At 50.1% G+C, this 19489-nt stretch overlaps 1 protein-coding gene across 3 annotated transcripts in view; it reads left to right on the plus strand.

Moving 5' to 3' along the window:
* The first annotated feature begins 347 nt into the window (after positions 1–347).
* CAMK2A (calcium/calmodulin dependent protein kinase II alpha) overlaps positions 348–19489 on the plus strand; it is a 75163-nt gene continuing 56021 nt past the window's right edge. For all 3 annotated transcript variants that reach the window (XM_073355334.1, XM_073355335.1, XM_073355336.1), the window contains exons 1-2: positions 348–587; positions 15352–15446. In XM_073355334.1, coding sequence (XP_073211435.1) covers positions 526–587; positions 15352–15446 — 157 coding nt within the window. In that variant the 5' untranslated portion in view covers positions 348–525. The remainder of the gene's footprint in view (positions 588–15351; positions 15447–19489) is intronic.

A 19489-nucleotide genomic window follows, 5' to 3' on the forward strand; every position in this document is an offset into this window, starting at 1 on the left:
TTCTGGAGAATGAGATGCAGTTGCCATGGCAACATCATCCTGTCTTTCCAGGGACTGTCCTGCAACATGGAAACTGCAGTTTCCAGGGTAACCCTTTTTTGCCCCAGTTAATTCTAACCATGTTGTCTGGCTTAATTTGCTTTTAATATTTATATTTTAGACTTTGGGGACCCTCTTAGCAAGTGGCGTGCTGTTTTCCACTGGGCTGCAATTTCTAGAGCCGCAGAGTCAGGGCGTTAGAGAGTTGCAAGTAGCAGCAGAGGAAGGTGTTTGGGAAGCAGTTGCCTGGGCAACAGAAACAGGGCGTTCCAGAGGTGGTTGCTATGGGGATTTGGATGCTGACGAAGGCTTGTGAGGCTGAGAAGACAAATTGCCCTCATCATTATCTTCGGGCTTGTCAATCAAACACGTTCCCTTATTTACCTCGGAGAGGAGAGAGCACTAGGAGCAAAAAGAGACTGAGGGAACGAGAGGAGAGGCGCTTGTCCAAAACTCCACGCTGGTGAGGGAGCATCACCATCCAGGATGGCAACCATCACCTGCACCCGGTTCAGCGAAGAATATCAGCTCTTTGAAGAACTGGGCAAGTAAGTTGGAGACAGCAGGGCTCGGAATGTAGTGGTGCCGCATCGGCAGTGAGAGAGGCTTTGGCAGCGGGGGTGGGGGGAAATTAACTGACATGGGAACAGCTGGGATTCTGGAGGAAAGAAAAGGCAACGGAGTGAACCATAAAAATCAAACTCGCAAGGGAGCGGGGTCACGCAAACTGTCGAGTGAAAGGGGTCGCACTAGGGTAGGATCGCAGAGCCAGAGACCAGGGAAACAGCCCCTGACCTTCCCTGCTTTGTTCCCCTAGAATGAACGCAGTGGCACATAAAACCAGGTTCCCTTGCCCTCCGCTTTTGTAAGGAAAGGGGATCAGCCTGGGAAAGGCTAAGAGCGGCTCAAGCATCCAGGGCTGGGTGTGTGAATGGCTTGCATTGTGTGCACTTCGGGGGCTGCTGCCTCTGCAAAAAGGGGCAACTGCGAAATGACCCTCGCTTAAGAAAGCAAACCCCCAAAGCGATGCTGCTAATTCTGCCTGGGAACTTGTCCGGCTGCGTCAAGGGAGATGAAGGATCTGATCTGGGCAGCTGTCTGAGTTCTTGTTCCGTTGTATGTTGCACTAAGTTTTTTTTACTGGGAGATGCTCTGTGCTGGATTTCACAGGGCTTTGCTTGCCAGCAGGAAACAACTTGCCTGGTGATGACTGTCTCCCAGGAGAACTGGGGTTTAGAAATTCATGGAAGAATCCAGGACAGCAGCCACCCCCTCATCCATCTTCTGTGCTGCCCTGATTAGCTCGGAGTAGTTAGACACCTCTTATGGGTAGCGCTGCTCCTGATTCCTTGGACAGGAACCTGTGTGCCCAGGAGCCCAAGAGAGCGAGGCTGACAGTTGGGTTTCATGAGACTGTCATGTATAGGGTGGGCTGTGTCTGGTTTTGCATGTCTGGGTATTTCTTTGCGTGCATATGTGTAGATGTCTGTCTTGACTTGTCATGCATGCACACGTAGGTCTGTATTAGTGTGCATCTGTCTAAATGTGTGTGCATTGTAGGATTGATCCTCCAGGGTGCTGAGCATTCCAGTGAGGTACAGAATGTCTTCTGCTCCCATTGAAATCTCTGGGAATTCAGAGTGCTTAGCACCTGGCAGGATGGAGCCTTATGTGTCTATGCTGGGGTATGACTGCCTGTTGGTGTGTATTTTGTGTGTGAATGCCCTCGTGCATGCATCCATCTGTGTGTGTGTGTGTGTGTATAAGGGGGTGCATCTTTCTGAGTGAATTTTTCACATTTGTGTACATCCATTTGAATTTTGTGCACACAGTTACAGGCATCTTTGGATGTATACGTGGGCATATGGTTTTGTTTGGCTGTTTGAGTCTGCATGCGCATCTTGCGTACGATTGTGTGCATCTGTTTTGAATGTGAAGTTGTGCCTATTTGTAGGAGTGCCTATTTGTTCCAGTACATACGTCATGGCCTGCATGCACATATGTATTTTGTATAACATTAAATGTGTGTGTGCACAGGTGTTGGGTTTGTCTATGACTATGTGCAGGCAGGTAGGGATACAAAACTGGGGGCGAGGATGGAGAAATCGAGCGAAAGCGGAGGGTGCTTTCTTCTGGACTGAAAGTGACTAGTATTTCCTGTGCAAAAGAGAGGGGAGGACAGAATGGGCCAGATTTGCTGCTTGCTGAAGCAGGTGCAACTCCAAGGAAGTCCGTGTCCAGCTGGCTCTGGGATATGCGTGTGTACCTAGATGGCTTGTGAAGCGCACAGCACACTGTATTTATTTTTCACCAATGTTTGGTGACTGCGTCACTCCTGGGACACTGTGATTCAGACTGAAGTGAAGTACTGAGTCGGTGACCAGGTCTGTGCGATAAATGGAGATAAAGCTGGTGGGTTGGCCCGAGAGGGGCAAGCTATTCTTTCCCCCCAGACACCTGCTTTGAACCTGTTTCTTCCAGAGGCTTCTCATCTCTTCGCTCACGCTGCTGCGTGGTTGCTGCACGGAGTGGGGCGGGAGGGACTGCAACCATGTGAAGTGTTCTCAGGTGCCGCGGGCATGGCTGGAGGGGACAAGGAATAAAACTGGGTACATGGCACAGCCAGGATGGTTCTAAATGGCAGGGGGGGTGCACAGAAAAGGTAGGGATGGGGTGCGACATAGGAAATGTGAGGATAATAGGGTGAGGCACAGGCAGGATGGGATACAACTCTGCATGGGCACATGCCTTGTGCACAAGCCCGAGAGTAAAAAGAAAAGGAGTACTTGTGGCACCTTAGAGACTAACCAATTTATTGAGTAACCAAGGCACATTTTCTAGTGTTACCCGGAGAATGTTTTGTTTTATTATTTAATGGTATTAACATTTTTTGTTTGTGTATCACCCTCCGTCCTGATGGATCCCGAAGCTCTTCACAGATTCACACAACACTGCTGCAAAGCAGCTGCCTCTGGGGAAGGGTAGGCAGCAGCCAAACATTGCACAGGCAGAAACCCAGCATAGCCGTGTGTACAGGAGAGGCTGTAGCCTAGGACACTATGGCAAGCTCCTCCCTTGATGGAAAGGACTAGTGGATCATTAATATCTTTTAGGCTTGATCTTCAGATGTGAACATCTGTTGGGATCCAAGCCTGAGTTAGCTGGTTTTGTGCTCTGCTGTAATGCTAGACCAGAGGCATTTTCAATGGATGCGTTTTCCCAAATCCAAAAATAAACCAATAACATTCACATGCGGCAGATAGGACCTTGGCTTTTCACGGCACCTCCAAGTCTCTTTGCGTTGGATAGATGACAGGCTGAGCCAGCCCTGCTAGGATCTGAACCCATGGTTCTAAGAAGGCCATGTTCCTGCCTGCGGCCCAGACTGTCCTTTCACTGAGTAGATGGGAAGGTTACCCCTTGGTATTGCTCATGTTGAGAATTGAGCCGACTGAAGGGAGGTAGTTCAGAGGCAGGCTGGACCCTCTTCTTCACTCGCCCACAGTGTTCTTTGTTTGCCTGTGTTGAAGAGATCTAGTTTACTCCAGAAGGATTTTAACTTGTGTGTGAGCTCGAAGGGGGTGGAGGTTGGAGCAGAGCTGCATCTCTGGGGTATGCTCCTAAGTGCATTGTAGGCCTTGCTGTCTTGTCAACCCAGTAAGTCACAACATGCAGACTAGAGCTATGGGGACTTTTCCATTGGAATGGTTTTCCAGTGGAAATTGGAGTTCCTGCAAAAATCAAATTTTTCTGTTGGGAAAATTGCAATTTTGCCAGTTACATTTGTCTGTTGGGAAAATCGAAATGAAGTCAGGTCAGTTCAGCCCAAATCAGAATGTTTAGTTTTGTTGAACTGACCTGATATGTTTCATTTTGATTCAGTTCAACAGAACATTAAACTGCATTTCCCTATCAGTGCATTGTCGTCTGGGACTTGTAATTCATGCCCCCATTCTCTCCTATGGCTGGGCTCCCTGGATATTACATCTCCCATAATGCAGCATGAACTCGTCTTGGTTCCTGCTGCGTGGTGCATCATGGGAAATGGAGTCTTGCCAGGGAGCCTGGCAGATAGGGGAGCATTGGAGCATCCAGGTCCAGAACTACCACTTCTACAATGGAGCAAACCAGTTTAATGTTGAACTGACCCATAATGCTTCATTTTGAGTCAGTTCAACAAACCAAAATGAATATTTCAATTTCAGGAACATCAAAGAGAAACGTTTCAACGTTTCTGAATCACAATTAATTTTTGTCCCGATTTGAGACGAAAACAAATGTTCAAATATGGGACTTTCATGCGGGATGGAAATTCTGAATTTTGCTCAGCTTCAGTGCTGACCCTGGGAGAGCTGCATTCATCTCTTATCCTGGCTGGGAGCTCTGGAGATGTGAGCGCTGCCTCCTAGAGGAAGGAGAAGGAATCTCTTCACATGGTCTTCCATCCCACGGTCATGACAGACTCTGGCGGGAGCTACATCCGGAGCAACGGTCCTTAATGTGCAGCTCCCTTCTTGTGGGGATGGGGGGCAGAATCCAGGAAGGACTCAAAGGCCCTCAAGGTGCTAAAAAGCTTGGATTTCCTGGGTCACATCTTCAGTTTCATGTCATTGCCCTGAAGCTGCTGAATGATGATGCAGAGACGACAGTGCACTGTGAGAGCGACAGGTTATGCTGCTGTCTGGGGCTTGGTCTTCCACTCCCCAAGTGCAGGGAGCTGGGCCTGAGCCGGGCCTGAGCCGGGCCTGAGCCAGGCCTGAACCAGGCTGTGGGGAGATGAGTCAGAGGATGGGGGTGGCGTTCCTTTGGACTGACCAGTGAAGAGGACCGATAACAGAACACTGATGCCCTTCCCTAGCAGCCCAAGGGTAATGGTGTTGAAGGGAGCCCTCTATGCAGGGGGCCAGATCATGGTAGGTGGTTAATTTGATGGCCAAGAACAACAGTTGTCATTACTCCTGCTAAGGGAGTGGTAATCAAATCTAGGGTGTAAGAGGATCACCGTTGGAGTTGAGAAGGAATTCCCCTTCTCCATGGAAAATATTACACAGTTGCCTAAGTGCATTATGGGGGTTTCCCCATCTCCCTGAGAAGTATCAGGCATTGATCATTGAGATAAAGAGGTGAAGGACCCTGGCTCTTATTTGGATGTCTCATCTTAAACAGTGCACTAGTGTGTCTTTGCACTTTCATCTCTCCACTCAGCCTTAGCTGTAGAGTTCATGTCCTGAGCATGTCTCCTGCCAGCCAGGTGAGCCATTGTCTGTACAGGAGAGCGCCACCCAAGGGAAAGCTGAAGCACGGTTCATGTGAGGCTCAGAGAGACTTTGGGGTCTGAGGGATGGGGATGGCCAGGAGTAGAGAGGGGCAGGAGGTGGAAATTGGCTTGACAAAGACATCCTTGTCTCTGGGGCATTTTCTGGTGCTGCTGGATCAGTCCATTTGCACCATCCCAAGATCTCCCAGAGGGAGGAGGAAGCATTTCCAGAGTCTGCCTTCCTCCCAGCATGGCTGAGCTCCCAGCCTCCCTCCCAGGAGTATAAGACAAAACCCGGCTCCTTCTGGAAGAACTATACTCCAGGGCGGCCTTGCCACCTTGACTGGAGAAACAAGAACCTTGCATTCTCCATCTGCGGGTCACCATAGGGATCGCTAACTCTATCTTCCCCGAGGAGGCTGGGGAACAAAACAAGCGGCTGAAGAACAAGGGGAGCACGCAGTTGCAGGGTGGGGGGGAGGCAGTCGGCAAGGGAGGGAACTGAAGTGAGACAAATAGAAAGAATGTCTCCTTCTGGCTCCAGGCTCCTCTCAACTCTTTGAGTCCGCCCCCACGGCAGGTGACAGGAGGGGCTGGAGGAAATGATCATGCAGCACTGTATAATCAGCCCCTTCACTCCCAGAGCAGCAGGAGAAGATGACTTTATTAAAAAAAAAAAAAAAAAAAAAAAAGCACCCCCCCCCACCACCCACCCTCTTCTTTCTAGAAAGGAGAGAAATCCTTTAACGGACTGGGAGGAGGAGGAGGTGCAGAAGGGAGGCAGCATAGCAGGCTGGTGCTGGCAGGGAAGGTGTGAAACACGGAGACGCAGAGAGTCCTTGTGTCAGAGTGACTGCTCATGAAGCCAGGTCCTGCAAGCTGCCAGGGCGGAGGAGGCCACGAGTTGCCTGCCGTCTGCTGCCATAGGGATGGTCTAATGGCAACTGGCGCCCAGGGCGGGCCTGAGTGTTGCCGAGCTTGTGTGGGGTGCAGGGCCGTGTGTGGCCTCCTGCTTTGCTTACACTTAAAGCTGACCCTACACATTGTCTGCGAGGCTGGGATAGCAGATACAGGGCAGAACAGAGGGGCTGTGTGTTGGTGACCTCTCAGTGGAGGGGCTCCTACAGAAAGACCCAACTCTGGCTGAAGCGAGGGGAAATGGGAGTACATTTGTGTCCGTGACCCCCTCAGGTGATGGGTTCCAGCTGCCGCCTCAAATCCCGGGGCCAAGGACATGCCACCCATCAAATATAGACAGGCGGCAAGGGGGAGATGGTGACACTTTCCCCTCCTCCACCAGAGGGACTGAACCCATGAACGTGCATGAGTTGCTACACAAGGGAGCGCTGGCCAGCTGCTGCTTGGACTGAGAGGAGAGAAGATGGTAGGTTACCAGCTACCTGGAGAGAGATTCTGGATTAAGAACCATTTTTGTTGAAGCAGGATCCTTTGTACCAATTTCAGCCTGAATCTCATACCTCCGTGAAGATGAATTCATGAAACTGGAGCAGTTCTTGCCTCCTGACTCTAACTTGGAACAGTTTCTCCACCCTCCCTCAAACAGGGCCAGATCCAAACCTCACCCTGTGTTTATTTATCAGAACCAAAACCTGCCCTAACAGATTTGGCAAAGATAACTGCACCGTCCTCCCCTTCTACCGTCACCTTGCTTACTCCCATGTCTATTCAAGGCCAGCATCACCAAACGTATCAAGATGGGGGCATCACAGATCAAGGGGGGGCGCATGGTGACCTGGGGGCGAGGGTGGTGGGCCGTGCTCGCAGTGGTCTGAGGTGTTGAGCTGTCTGCTGGGAGATGCTAAGTGAATCCGGCTGACTCACTGCTGCAGGTGACTTGTTAACTCCACCCTTGATATAAGGGAGGTGGAAGCGGTTTGTTGGGAATGGAGGGGCTGGGCTGAACAGTCTTTAGGGAGGAGCCCTAGCAGCAGTAGCTGCCCAGCTGTGCGAGGAAGCTTAGGCTGGGACTCGTTTTGAGTTACTTTGTTAATAAAACCTAATGTCAGGAAGGGAGGGAGCACTGACCTTTGTCAGCAGGCGTGGACTGTGCTTTGGAGCAAGGTGGGAGAACTGGCTGCTCACAGGTGGAGATTTCCCTCCTTATGCTGCAATCTGTCCCCCTTCCTGGCTAGCCGTGGCTCTAGGAAGGGGTTTTTTGCTAGGAGCATGTGTGCAGGGCTGTGTTCTTGGTACTGTTGAGCTGCTCACGCATCTCCACCCCCCAAATCCTCCCCCCCAGCTGCTTGAGTCTGTGTGAGGGAAACAGCAGGGGCGAGGCATCCCCTGTGTGTGGGCAGCTGTGGCGAGGGGAGCAGCTGAGAGTGATGTGTGCTGTGAGAGGGGAACGGATGGGTGTGACCCCTGTTTGTGGTGGACTAGGGGGGACTGAGAGTGAATGTCCCCCAGTTGTGGGAGCTGGGCAGGGAGGGGCATTCTGTATTTGTGGGGAGCAGGGAGTGCTGGCCTCTGGCTGTGGGAACTGGAGTGTGTCCAGGCAGTACAGCACACTATAAGTTGGCAGGGGGACACCCCAGGTCCGTGGGAGCTAGGGAAGGCAGTTCAGATGGAATCGCATTGTGAGAGTGGGTGCCCTGAGGGGTCAGGCCAAGGGACCTGAGCATTGCTTCCCTGGGAGCTATTTGCTGCAACCAGCCTGTCTCTCAAGCAGCCAACAAGTGGCAGGAGAGAGGCTCTCCCAGCTCAGCACCACGTTCTGCCACGGCTGGAGTTGTGCCCCTGTCCTGCGGCAACAGGTGGTTGTTCTGCTTCAGGGCTCCGCCTGATGCCTAGACTCTGCCGAGTTTGCTGCCCAGCGAGCAGCCAGCATTGGCCCTGGCTTGGTTCACTGTCCTGTGTTTAAAGGTTGTGTGTGATCAGCAGGAGCCCAGAAGGCAGTGGGCTGTGAGCAGTGCTGGGCTCGTAAATACAAGGAAGGGAAGCACTGAAAAGTAAATACATGCTTCCTCTCTAGCTGTGCACATGTTTCAATGCATGTACGGATCCATGCACCCACTCACCCACCCACACACAGACTGAAATATTGCCACTCTCAATCCCCCTGCAGCACGCAGACGGCGAATGCTCCCTGCAGCATGCACACAGAGGTCCTCTGTCTATTGCCTCCAGCACTTGCACATTGCAAACCTCCCCTGCAGCCTTTGCACAAAGGACCCTCTGAATACCGGACAAGGCATGCTGTCCTTAAGAATGCTCCATGCCGCATGGGCGCACACAGGCCCTCTGAACGCCTCACAATGCGCAGTCCTGAAACCTAGCGAATCTCCCCATCGTTAATGGGCATCAGCACCCTGTGCAGCTGAGCTGCTGCTGCCCATGGTTCTTGGGTTCAGCAGCTGGGTGCTGTCTACGCTTACAGTTCAATGTAAATCTCCAGTGCCAGCAATGGGTCACCTTCCTGCTGCAGCCAAGACCTGTGAAAACACCATGCAACATGCCCTCTGATTCCCTCTGAGCAACTGCATGCTGACCGCATGAGTGCCTTGTGCAGCGTGCATGCAGAGCCAACCTGGATATTGCCCATAATACGTCATTTTGACTCACACGTGTGCAAACACACGCACGCACCCTGTAAAGCACCCGTCCAACTGAAACACACACGCACACCTGCGCCCTGCGCCAGACACACAGGCACTGTTAGTCTAGACAAGTGTTGACCTACACATAGCCACACCTTTATGCAAGGCTGTCCCACACGGCTCCATCCACAGCTGTGGCACTTGCTGCTTTTCGAACAGTCTCCGCAAAGCTCTGTTAATGCACCTCGGTGCTGACCCGCAACAGCCCCAGCTGATACAGGCTCCTCACCCAGCTCTCCTCGTGCACCTAAAGTGTGACCTGCAGCACGCCCTGCTCGTCCAGTCTATTCCAAGGTTCTGAATTGACCATATCAACACAAGGAAGGGACCTGGGCATCACTGCAGACAGCTCAGTGGGGACAATTTCTCGGTATGCAGCTATGGTCAAAAAGCAAACAAGACATTAGGCTGCATAAGGGATGGGATGGAGAGTAATATGAAGCATATTCTAATGCCCTTATAGAAAACAATGGTATGGCCTCTTTCGGGATGCAGTCCTAGTCACACCATCTCAAAAAGGATATTGCATATCTAAGGGATTTCAGAGAAGGGAGACAAGAATGATCAAGGCAGAGAAAACTCTCTGAGAAAGAGAGATTGAAAAGATTGGGATTGTTTACCTTACAAAGGAGATGAAGAAAAGGGGATGTGATAAAAGTATATCTAATGATGAATGGTCCGGCGATGGTAGAGCAGAAACTTCTGTTCTCCCTGACAAGAATAAGGGGCCATTCAATGAAATTAAAAGATGAGAAATTAAAAACTAATCAAAGGTAATATTTTCACAAAATGTATAAGTAGACTGTGGAACTCATTGCCAGGGTTCTTAAGTTGTCTCCTGAGGCATCTCTACCTCAAGTCTGATCCACTATAGCAATTCCTCCCTTCCTACCCTCAGTTCCAGATTCTCCTAACCAGAGAGACAGTCTGTAATGTGGCAGTTCTGTGACATTGATAAAGATTCACTAAGGACTCAGCTGAGCCCTGCAGACTCATTTCACTTATTACTTAAGCCAAATTGAAACTCGCTGTTCTTGTGATGAAAGGCCAGTGCCTTGTTCCTCCTGCTGCACTCTCTGGACTCTTCTTAATTCATCACATGGTATTTCTGTGATCTGTTACAAAGACAAAGAAGAGCTGAACAATCAAGTGTGTTGGCGGAATGTTCCTGCCCCAGTGAACCAGACGGATACGTTTCCAGCTTCCTGATTGTGGTCTTCTGAGGTTTCCTGACACTTCCTCTTTCTGGATTGTTTATTTGAATTGAAATGAATTAATTCCTTTATTTATTTAGACAGTGGAAAGTTACAGGATTTATAGCAATCCAGTCCACGATGTATTGGCAGAACCATGGGGGATCTCTGGCTGCTCCCAGGGTATAGAAGAGGGCCAGGTATCAGTGTGAGAACTCTGTCTCCCATAGATTTCAGAGCATGGGCTTTCTGTCCATACTTAGATATCAGGGCATGATCTCAATCCCCTTAGCAAGAACTGAAAGCAATGGGAGTTGGGGGCACTCTCACTAGCGCCAACCCCAATTAGTTGGGCCAAAAATCATTGGACCTGAACAAGCAGGAGATTGAAAAAACCCCAAGCAATCTTGGGCATTTGCCTTCTGGGTGTATGAGCCTTTACGTTGCACTCAGGCCACCTTTTCAGGCTATTCTCCACACCCACAAGGGCTAGACACTTCCTTATTGTTTTCAAAGGAAAGCTGAGATTTCCAGGAATGAGCCCAAATCCAGAATCGGGGCTTTCAGAAACCCCCCAAATATAAGATTCCCAATAAAATCACGAGCGTCAGCAGCAGTGGATGGCACCCTTAGCCCTATTTGCATGGCACTAGTCCGTGGGGTTGGGTGTTGGGCAAACACCTAGGAAGAGACAACCCCCGCCCCAAAGTGTTCACCATCTAAATTAAGGTAAGACATGTTCCGCAGGTGTAACTACCAAAGAGCAGCAGAGGAGGAGGGAGGATGTGGGTGACAGTGACAGATGGACAGTTTTGTAGACTAGCTCTGTGTGCAAGCTAGGGAGGTTTTCCCAGGCATGGGAGCACTGATTTCTTCCCATCCAGGTACCAGAGCGTGGGGTTCTGATGTGGAAATAGGCGCAGCAAACGGTGCCCAAATCCCCCACTTCCAGGAAGGCAGGCGTGATGAAGACAAATGCACACAGGGAGCCTCAAGGACCCAGAATGGATGGGCGGCCCCTCAGTGGAGAAATGCAGCATGAAATGCAGCATTTACTCCTCTCTCTCTCTCCTCTGCCCCCCACATTCCAGTTAAACCCCTTGCCCTCCAGGCTCTGGGGATAAGAATAGTTCAGATCTTACAAAAAGAAAAGGAGTACTTGTGGCACCTTAGAGACTAACCAATTTATTTGAGCATAAGCTTTCGTGAGCTACAGCTCACTTCATCGGATGCATACTGTGGAAAATACAGAAGATGTTCTTATACATACAAACCATGAAAAAATGGGTGTTTACCACTACAGAAGGTTTTCTCTCCCCCCACCCCACTCTCCTGCTGGTAATAGCCCATCCAAAGTGATCACTCTCCTTACAATGTGTATGATAATCAAGTTGGGCTGTTTCCAGCACAAATCCAGGTTTTCTCCCCCCACCACCCACAAACCCACTCTCCTGTTGGTAATAGCTTATCTAAAGTGATCACTCTCCTTACAATGTGTATGATGATCAAGGTGGGCCATTTCCAGCACAAATCCAGGTTTTCTCCCTCCCTTCCCCCCCCGGATTTATGCAGGAAATGGCCCAACTTGATTATCATACACATTGTAAGGAGAGTGATCACTTTGGATGGGCTATTACCAGCAGGAGAGTGGGGTGGGGGGAGAGAAAACCTTTTGTAGTGGTAAACACCCATTTTTTCATGGTTTGTATGTATAAGAACATCTTCTGTATTTTCCACAGTTACACATCCGATGAAGTGAGCTGTAGCTCACGAAAGCTTATGCGCAAATAAATTGGTTAGTCTCTAAGGTGCCACAAGTACTCCTTTTCTTTTTGCAAATACAGACTAACACGGCTGTTACTCTGAAATCAGATCTTACAGAGGCCAAGAATAAATCTCAGGCTCCCACAAGACAGAGAGGCAGGAAAAGTTCCCGTTTGGCTTTCTCATCTTTCAAACCCCTCCAGAAGAGTCTCCTGTGGCTAGCCCTGCTGGCCGCAGCCACGTGACCCTGAGCAGTACTTTCCAGCTGTGGCTCCGGGTGCATAGGTTGGCTTCTCCATTGGGATTTCAATAAGTTCTTTACTGCAGCTTCTCGCACCCCGTTGCTTCCCCATTTCACTAAAGATTCATATTCAAACCCAAATTGCCTACCTCCTCCTTCTCCCACCGGGAAAATCAATTGGTCATCATTGTTCAGCAGAGAGCCTGTTTCCTGATTTTATTCCTTTCCCGTTTATGCGGGGAGATGGAAGGAAGGAAGGGGGGCAGGAGGGGGGATTGCTTTTGATTGTTCACTGATTTGAATGGATCTGGCAGAAAGATCACTAAATGCAGAGTCCTAGCTCCTATTTAGCAGGCCTGGTGTGGGTGGGGTTGTGCCTTGCCTTGCAGCTTGGAAAGACGGTGCTCAAATCCAAACTGTGTTCCTAAAGTGCAATGAGTTTGTTGGTCTAGCTGGGTCAGTGTTCCAAAATCACACTGCAGAATCTGGTGCAGAGACTCAAGATTGAGCTGTTAGGGAGGTTGCTGGTCGTTCTGCTCAGGTGATGGTTCAGGGAGATGCTGTTTCAGTTTTCTGATGGACTTTGGTTTCCAATATTGCTTTGCTCATTGCTTCAAGGGACAGTGAGGTCAGTGTCTTGGAAAAGCTCTTTGAGTGCTGAGCTCTGTGGTCCCTTTGGGTGGAGGCAGGAAGAGGAGAATGCCATGTGGATCTGTCCCCTTCTCAGCAAAGGAGAGGGAACTCTGCTCACCTATCACCTCCTTGGGCATAGAGCACTGTCCAAGCTGTTAGTGAACTGTGGCAGCCAGGGTAAGAGAGTCATTTGTCAAACTCTTCAGCACTTCTCCACGCTGGTGGCTTCCATTCACTATGTTCCAAATATACGTGGGTCCCCCTGTTTACAGATGGGCTTTTCACTGGAGGAGGCGGGGCTCAGTGATGCTGGGAACGAGTGGATTAACCTTTTGTAACCCACTGGTGAGTGTGTGTGGCAGGTCCCCTCTGTGCCGATTCACAGAGCGTACGAGTTGTTGCAGCTCCCAGCTAAGATCTGGGTTCAGAATCCGTTTGGACCACAAGTGCAATGAAATTGGCAGGTTTCATTCTGTTGCCAAGTGGACATAGATACACATCATAAAAGTACCACGCAGTCTGGCACTGCTCAACATGCTACACGGCTTCCGCTCTGGAGAGACCAAGGGCGGGAACGGTAGAGGATGCTGCAGGGCAGACCAAGTGTGATGGACGGCACCTAAGGTTGAAATACCTGATATATGCTCAGTCACCCACTCGTATCATCCCCCACAATACACGTGCACGATCGTGAGATGCATGTACTCACTAGTCACCTGCATGCGCCCAGGAAACGCACATGTTCATTCACTCAATTGTGATCTGAAGATCTATGACCCACAATTCACCCCAGACATGCATTCACCAAGCTGAAGTACCCACGTGTGCCCAAGTGAGACGCCCATGTGTTCCCAAGATGCCATACGTAGATTCCTCTACCTGGCCCTGAAATGCACATGTGATTCCAAGACACACTCACTCATGAAGTGATCCCAAGACACATTTACTCATTCATCCATCATCTTAAAATACCCTGTGAGCTGCTGCTTGTAATAGATACTTCTCCGTGAGTGGATTCTGAGTGTTTGCTAGTGGAAGGGGCTTCTTGTGCCATAAATTCCCTGTTGCTGATCTGGGTTTTTGATACCATGTTTGCATCTGCCTATGTGTATTATTACAGTAATTTTACGGTAGAAAGCACAATCAAAAGACTAAAAAGCAGCCACAATTAGTTTGTGAATAAAAGCCACTTTCATTTCTGTTACCCCTTCCTAAGTCAATATTTTTGTCAAAGGTTGCAACCTGTAGTGCAAGATGTTTGATAAGACAGAAAGTGGTTTCCACCAATCAAAGACTGGCCTTTTTGGGAGAGAAGAAAATGTGAAAAAAGTCCAGTAAATGTACTTGATTTTGAGCTTTCCAGCAAACCAGGTAAAAGAGGGGAGATAAACTGGTCTTTTTTCTAATACTGAATTGCTTGTCTCAGGGCCTGTGATACATGAAGGGGATGGGGGGAGTAGCTCCCTTTGATGGATACCCACCCAGCCAGTTAGCTGTAAAATCCCTCTTGGTGTCTGTTCTCTGCTTGCTATACCTGTAAATGGTTAACAAACCCACAGGTAAAAGAAAAGGGGTGGGCACCCGACCAAAAGAGCCAATGGGAAGGCTAGAACTTTTAAAATTGGGAAAGAAACTTTCCGTTTGTCTGTTGTTCTCTGGGCTGCAGGGATGGAGCAGCAATGCTATGTAAGGCTTGAACCAGGTATGAAAATTCATCTTCCATACCTAGAAGGAATTATTTGGATAGGAAATGTTTAGTAAGGCACAATCAGGTTGATTTTTTTATTTTGGCTTGTGGATCACCTCTGTGCTAACCCCAAATGCTTTTGTTTTCTTATAACCTTTTAAGCTGAACCCCCAAGAAAGCTATTTTGAGTGCTTGATTTTTGGAATTGCTCTTTTAAAATCTAGCAAAAGCCTAAGTTCCAGATGTATTTTCTTTCTTTTTGTTTTTAATAAAATTTACCTTTTTTAAGAACAGGATTGGATTTTTGGTGTCCTAAGTGGTTTGTGCATATGCTGTTTGATCAGCTGGTAGCACAGCTAATTTCCTTTGTTTTCCTTCTCAGCTCTTCCCCGGAGGTGGGTGAAAGGGCTTGAGGGTACCTCACAGGGAGGAATTCCCAAGTGTTCCTGCCTGGGTCCAAGGTTGTCTTTTTTTCATTTGGGTGGTGGCAGCATTTACCAAGCCAAGGTCAGAGAAAAGCTGTAACCTCGGAAGTGTAATAGAAGCCTGGAGTGGCAAGTACTAATTTTTAGAATCCCTGTGGGCCCCCACCTTCTGCACTCGGAGTGACAGAGTGGGGATTCAGCCTTGACAGAGCCCTGGTCCCTGCCCTCCCAGAATCAGCTCTCAGGATGGGAGCGTTTTCCTAACAGTCTTGCCCATGCCATCTAGCTCAGTTTGGACAGGATAATCCCTATCTTTCCAATCATGCTAATTACCACTATTGAGTCTGTCCCTCCAGAACTCTCCTCCTTGTCCAGAGTTCATACATGTGTTTCTGTTTTCAAGTCTCCAATGCTGGCAGGTGCCGTGTGGCGCTCCTGCTTTTCCTTTTGAGTCCAACCCCTTTCACTTTCTTTCTGGGCTCTTGTCTCCCCCAGAGGTGCCTTCTCAATCGTCCGGAGATGCGTGAAGGTGCTGGCGGGACAGGAGTACGCAGCCAAGATCATAAACACCAAGAAGCTCACTGCCAGAGGTAAGTGCGCTGAAGTCTTGTGGCATACCTCCTGGGAGCAGGTGCCTTTCCACTGATTCCACTGCCCTTGCCCACCTCACGCCTCCTCTGCTTGGACCAAGGTGAGCCTTAACCTTTAATACCTCCTGCTGATTCTGCTCTGTGGGTGGGAACTGCAGGAAGGAAGGAAGAGATATGGGCATGTTTTCCTGAACAGTTGAATCCCCTTTATCAGCATGGAACTGGGGCCATGATGCGAGGGGGGATCCAGCCTGTATTTGGATAATGGGGAGTTGCAGAGAAGAGAGGCAGAGCACAGAAAAGCCAGTTAGCCAAGCTAAGCTTTTACCTGCATGAAAAACATACCCTGAGGTAGCCCCCCGGCCTACTAACACTCCAGCTCTGTGGGTTTAGGCCTGCCAGGGGCTGAGCGCCCACAGCTCCCATTGACTTCAGTGGGAATGGGGAGCATTCAGCGCCAGCCAGGATTGGGCCTTCTACGTGGAGCTAATTCTGGAGCCTCATGTTGAGTGGTGGTGATGGCTTTTGTCCCGCGTGGGAATTCTCCCCACCTCTGCAATCGTCTTCTCACTTCAGTTTCTCTGAAGTGTGGTTCTGAGCCTGTGGAGCTGTTTCCTTCCCGGTGGCGAAGCAGCCATCAGGTCTTGAGCAGTGATGCTTCCTGTTCGCTGCAGCTTGGGCCAGGAGTCTGTTGGCATTTCTAGATGGTTTTTTTAGCCAGCTGAACTCAGAAACTAAGCCCCTCTCTGCACCCAGCGTGGCTGCTCCGTGTCAGTCTTTGCCAGGTAACTTCGTTCACACACACAGCCAGCGCTGGGGGAGTAGCAAACACAGAAGAGTACCAAAGAGCAAAAGGGCCTGGACAGGTGAGAGCAGGGAGTGTGGCCGAGGGAGATTCAGTAGTAATGAGAGAAGGAGACACAGAGCACAGATACAAACAGGAGAGCTATAACCAAACAGATGTAGACTTTAACCTTCATTCCTCAGTGCTGTCCCAAGATGCCTTTTCCATGTCACTGGGGGCCGTGGTGGCCGTAGACAGGGAGGTGCTCATTAGCGAACCTCCATATTAAGGAGTAATCACAACTATGAAGGGGGTGGAGAAAGTGACTAGGGACTAGGGTATTATTTACCCCTTGCCATAACGCAGGAAGCAGGGCTCCCCCATGAAATTACTAGCCAGCAGGTTTAAAACAAACATAAGGAAGTACTTCTTTCACACAGCACACAATCAGCCTGTGGAACTCATTGCCAGGGGGTGTTGTGAAGGCCAAAATATAACTGGGTTCAAAAAAGAACTAGATAAGTTCATGGAGGCTAGGTCCATCAATGGCTTTTAGCCAAGATGGCCAGAGATGCAACTCCATGCTCTGGGTATCCCTGAACCTCTGACTGCCGGAAGCTGGGACTGGACAACTGGGGATGGATCACTTGATAATTGCTCTGTTCTCTTCATTCTGTCTGAAGCATCTGGCACCAGCCACTGTTGGAAGATGGGTTTCAGAGTAGCAGCTGTGTTAGTCTATATCCGCAAAAATGAACAGGAGTACTTGTGGCACCTTAGAGACTAACAAATAAATAAAAAAAATTTTTAGTCTCTAAGGTGCCACAAGTACTCCTGTTCTTTTTTGGTGGAAGACAGGCTCCTGGGCTAGCTGGACCATTGGTCTGACCCAGTATGGCCATTCTTATTTTCTAGCCAGCACCCTAAGGGTACCCTCTCTTTTCAAAGGGCTCCAATCATGCTTTGCTCTTCCACTTGGGGACTCTGCTACAACCCCCAACCAGCCTGTGTCTGGCTGCCCCAAGTGAATCAGACCCAGGGGATCAGTGACCATGCACTGACCTCAGACAGGTGCCACAGGTTGTTGCTGATGATAAATAGAGTGAAAATATTAGCAGGAGAGATCAAACCCTTCAATAATTCCCCCACCCCCGAGCCCCTCTGTTCTCTCTATCCAAAAAGCCCTGAGAAACATGGCCCGCCAGCAATGGGAAAAGAACTTATTTTATTTTCCACCCATGTCCTCTTTCCCAGTTCTCTTCAGAGGTGCCTGTCACAGCCGCCTTGCTGCTTAGCCCCTGTAGCCTGCCATGGGCAACGGCTGTGCTTTGCAGAGTGGAAAACCTCTTCCACAGAAGAGCGTGGCTCATTGCATTTGGTCCCAGCTGCTGTTCCATGCAGTCCCCTCCGCCTTTCCTCCTCCCCCCACCCCCCCCCCCCTTGTCCCCAGCCACACACACGGGTGCAAATTGCCTGCAAAAAGTTGCATAATTGATTGTTGCTGTTCTTGGTGGAACTGGCTGCGCAAGGGATCGTCAGGGTCTCCGAGACCCAAAACTGTCAAGAACAATGTAGGAACCATTTTTCTTCACAGCCATAACAACTTGTGAGTCCCTGACAATCTCCTGCTGCTCTGCATGGCTCTCTGGCCCTGAAAGCAGACTGAGAGCAGACCTTCCACCTGGGTGAGCCTGGCAGCTTCGCTGCCCTGGAATGTTTTGCCCTGCTACTGACCAGCTGTATTAAAAGGTTTTCATCCGTCTTCATCTTTTGCTTTTGCCTGCCCCAAGCTGAATGGGGCCATGCCATGGAGCCAGCTCTTCCATGGCATGTAGTGGCCCGCTGTCACTTTTAAAGGTGTGGGACGGAAAGCATTCGCGACTGACATCGTGTATGTATCCGTATGGCGACTGTGACCGTGGGCATGGCGGCACTGGGGCTGGGAAGTGTAACTTGCAGCTGGAGCAGACATACCCACGCTAGCTCCGACTGAGCGAGCACGGTCCAAAGAGAACTGTAGCTGCAGCAGCTAGCCATCCCGAGGACGATCCTGTAGGTACGTCCTCCGGGCAGCTAGCCCCTGCTGCGGCTTGTGTCACAGCCGTGCTTCTACGTTCAGCCCACTAGCTCGATGAGATCTAGCGCATGTATGTCTACAAGAGCTGGAAGTGACAACGTCAGCTCCAGGGTCAACATAACCTGTGACTCAGCTTTGACCTGGAGGGGCCGGGCTCACTACAGGCCAAGGATGTGTCTGCTCTGCAATCACAGCGGGTGGGTGAAGCTCACACAGACACACCCTGAGCTGGCTTTAATCTGGTGCTGGAATGGTGAAGCCAGGGCAGCACGAGCTTCCATGCATGCTAGCCCCCGAGCAGGTACCCAGCGTTCTGATGGTGCTCCTGCAGCCTGGGCCGCGGCTACTGGTGCCCGAGCTAGCCAGGTGAAAGCTAGCTGGGATATGGCTATTGGAGCTGCACTGCAGACATCCCCAAATGTTTTAGGCAGGGTGCTATGACTCTCCGTGGAGACACTCGCTCTTTTGAAAGTACCCCTCAGTCCTCTTCCGTGGCTGGCAAGCTGTTCACAGAAGAGCGAGCGCCTTCTCCGAAGCCCCGCTGCTTTGCAGGGTTGAGCGTCCTTCCTGGGAGTCATGAGGCCAGGTTCGGCAGTAATGAATGGAAGGGATTCATTAGTGAAGCTGCTGGACGCAGACAGCCCCCGTGGTTCTCTCTGGCTTCCAGGCTGCCTAAAGCCAATCTGCACTGCCTAGTGTCACTACACAGAGGGGCTGAGATTTTCTAAAGGGGCTAATAATTTTGGGTGCCTCTATTTTTAGGTGCTCAAATTGAGATGCCTTAACAGGACTTGTTCACCAGGGGCCAGGCACGCAGCAATTATGAAAATCAGGCCCCTTTCAGGTTGAGTAGCCAAACACTAGGACAGCTCAAATCACTGGCCTCTTGTGAAAATCTTGGCCCTGATCACCCAAAGTCCTAGCCTGGACTAAGCAGTGATGGACGGGAGAGCTGGTCACACTGCATAGTGGAAGGTGCACTGTACAGTCTGGGGGTGCAGGCATTGGAAGGGGTGCTGTGGCCTGGATCTCTCCCCTTCTCACACCTGGTAATGGAAGCCGTGTTCCTGTCACCTTAGCAGCTGTGAATGATCCATGGAGATGGGATGAAGGGAAATCTGCTCAGCTTTGATTCATTGGTTTCCATTTTTCTGATGGTCCAGCTGCCCTGATGGCAAAACA

The sequence above is a fragment of the Lepidochelys kempii genome, chromosome 8 (genome assembly GCF_965140265.1).
Source record: "Lepidochelys kempii isolate rLepKem1 chromosome 8, rLepKem1.hap2, whole genome shotgun sequence".
In the NCBI taxonomy this organism is placed as follows: Eukaryota; Metazoa; Chordata; order Testudines; family Cheloniidae; genus Lepidochelys; species Lepidochelys kempii.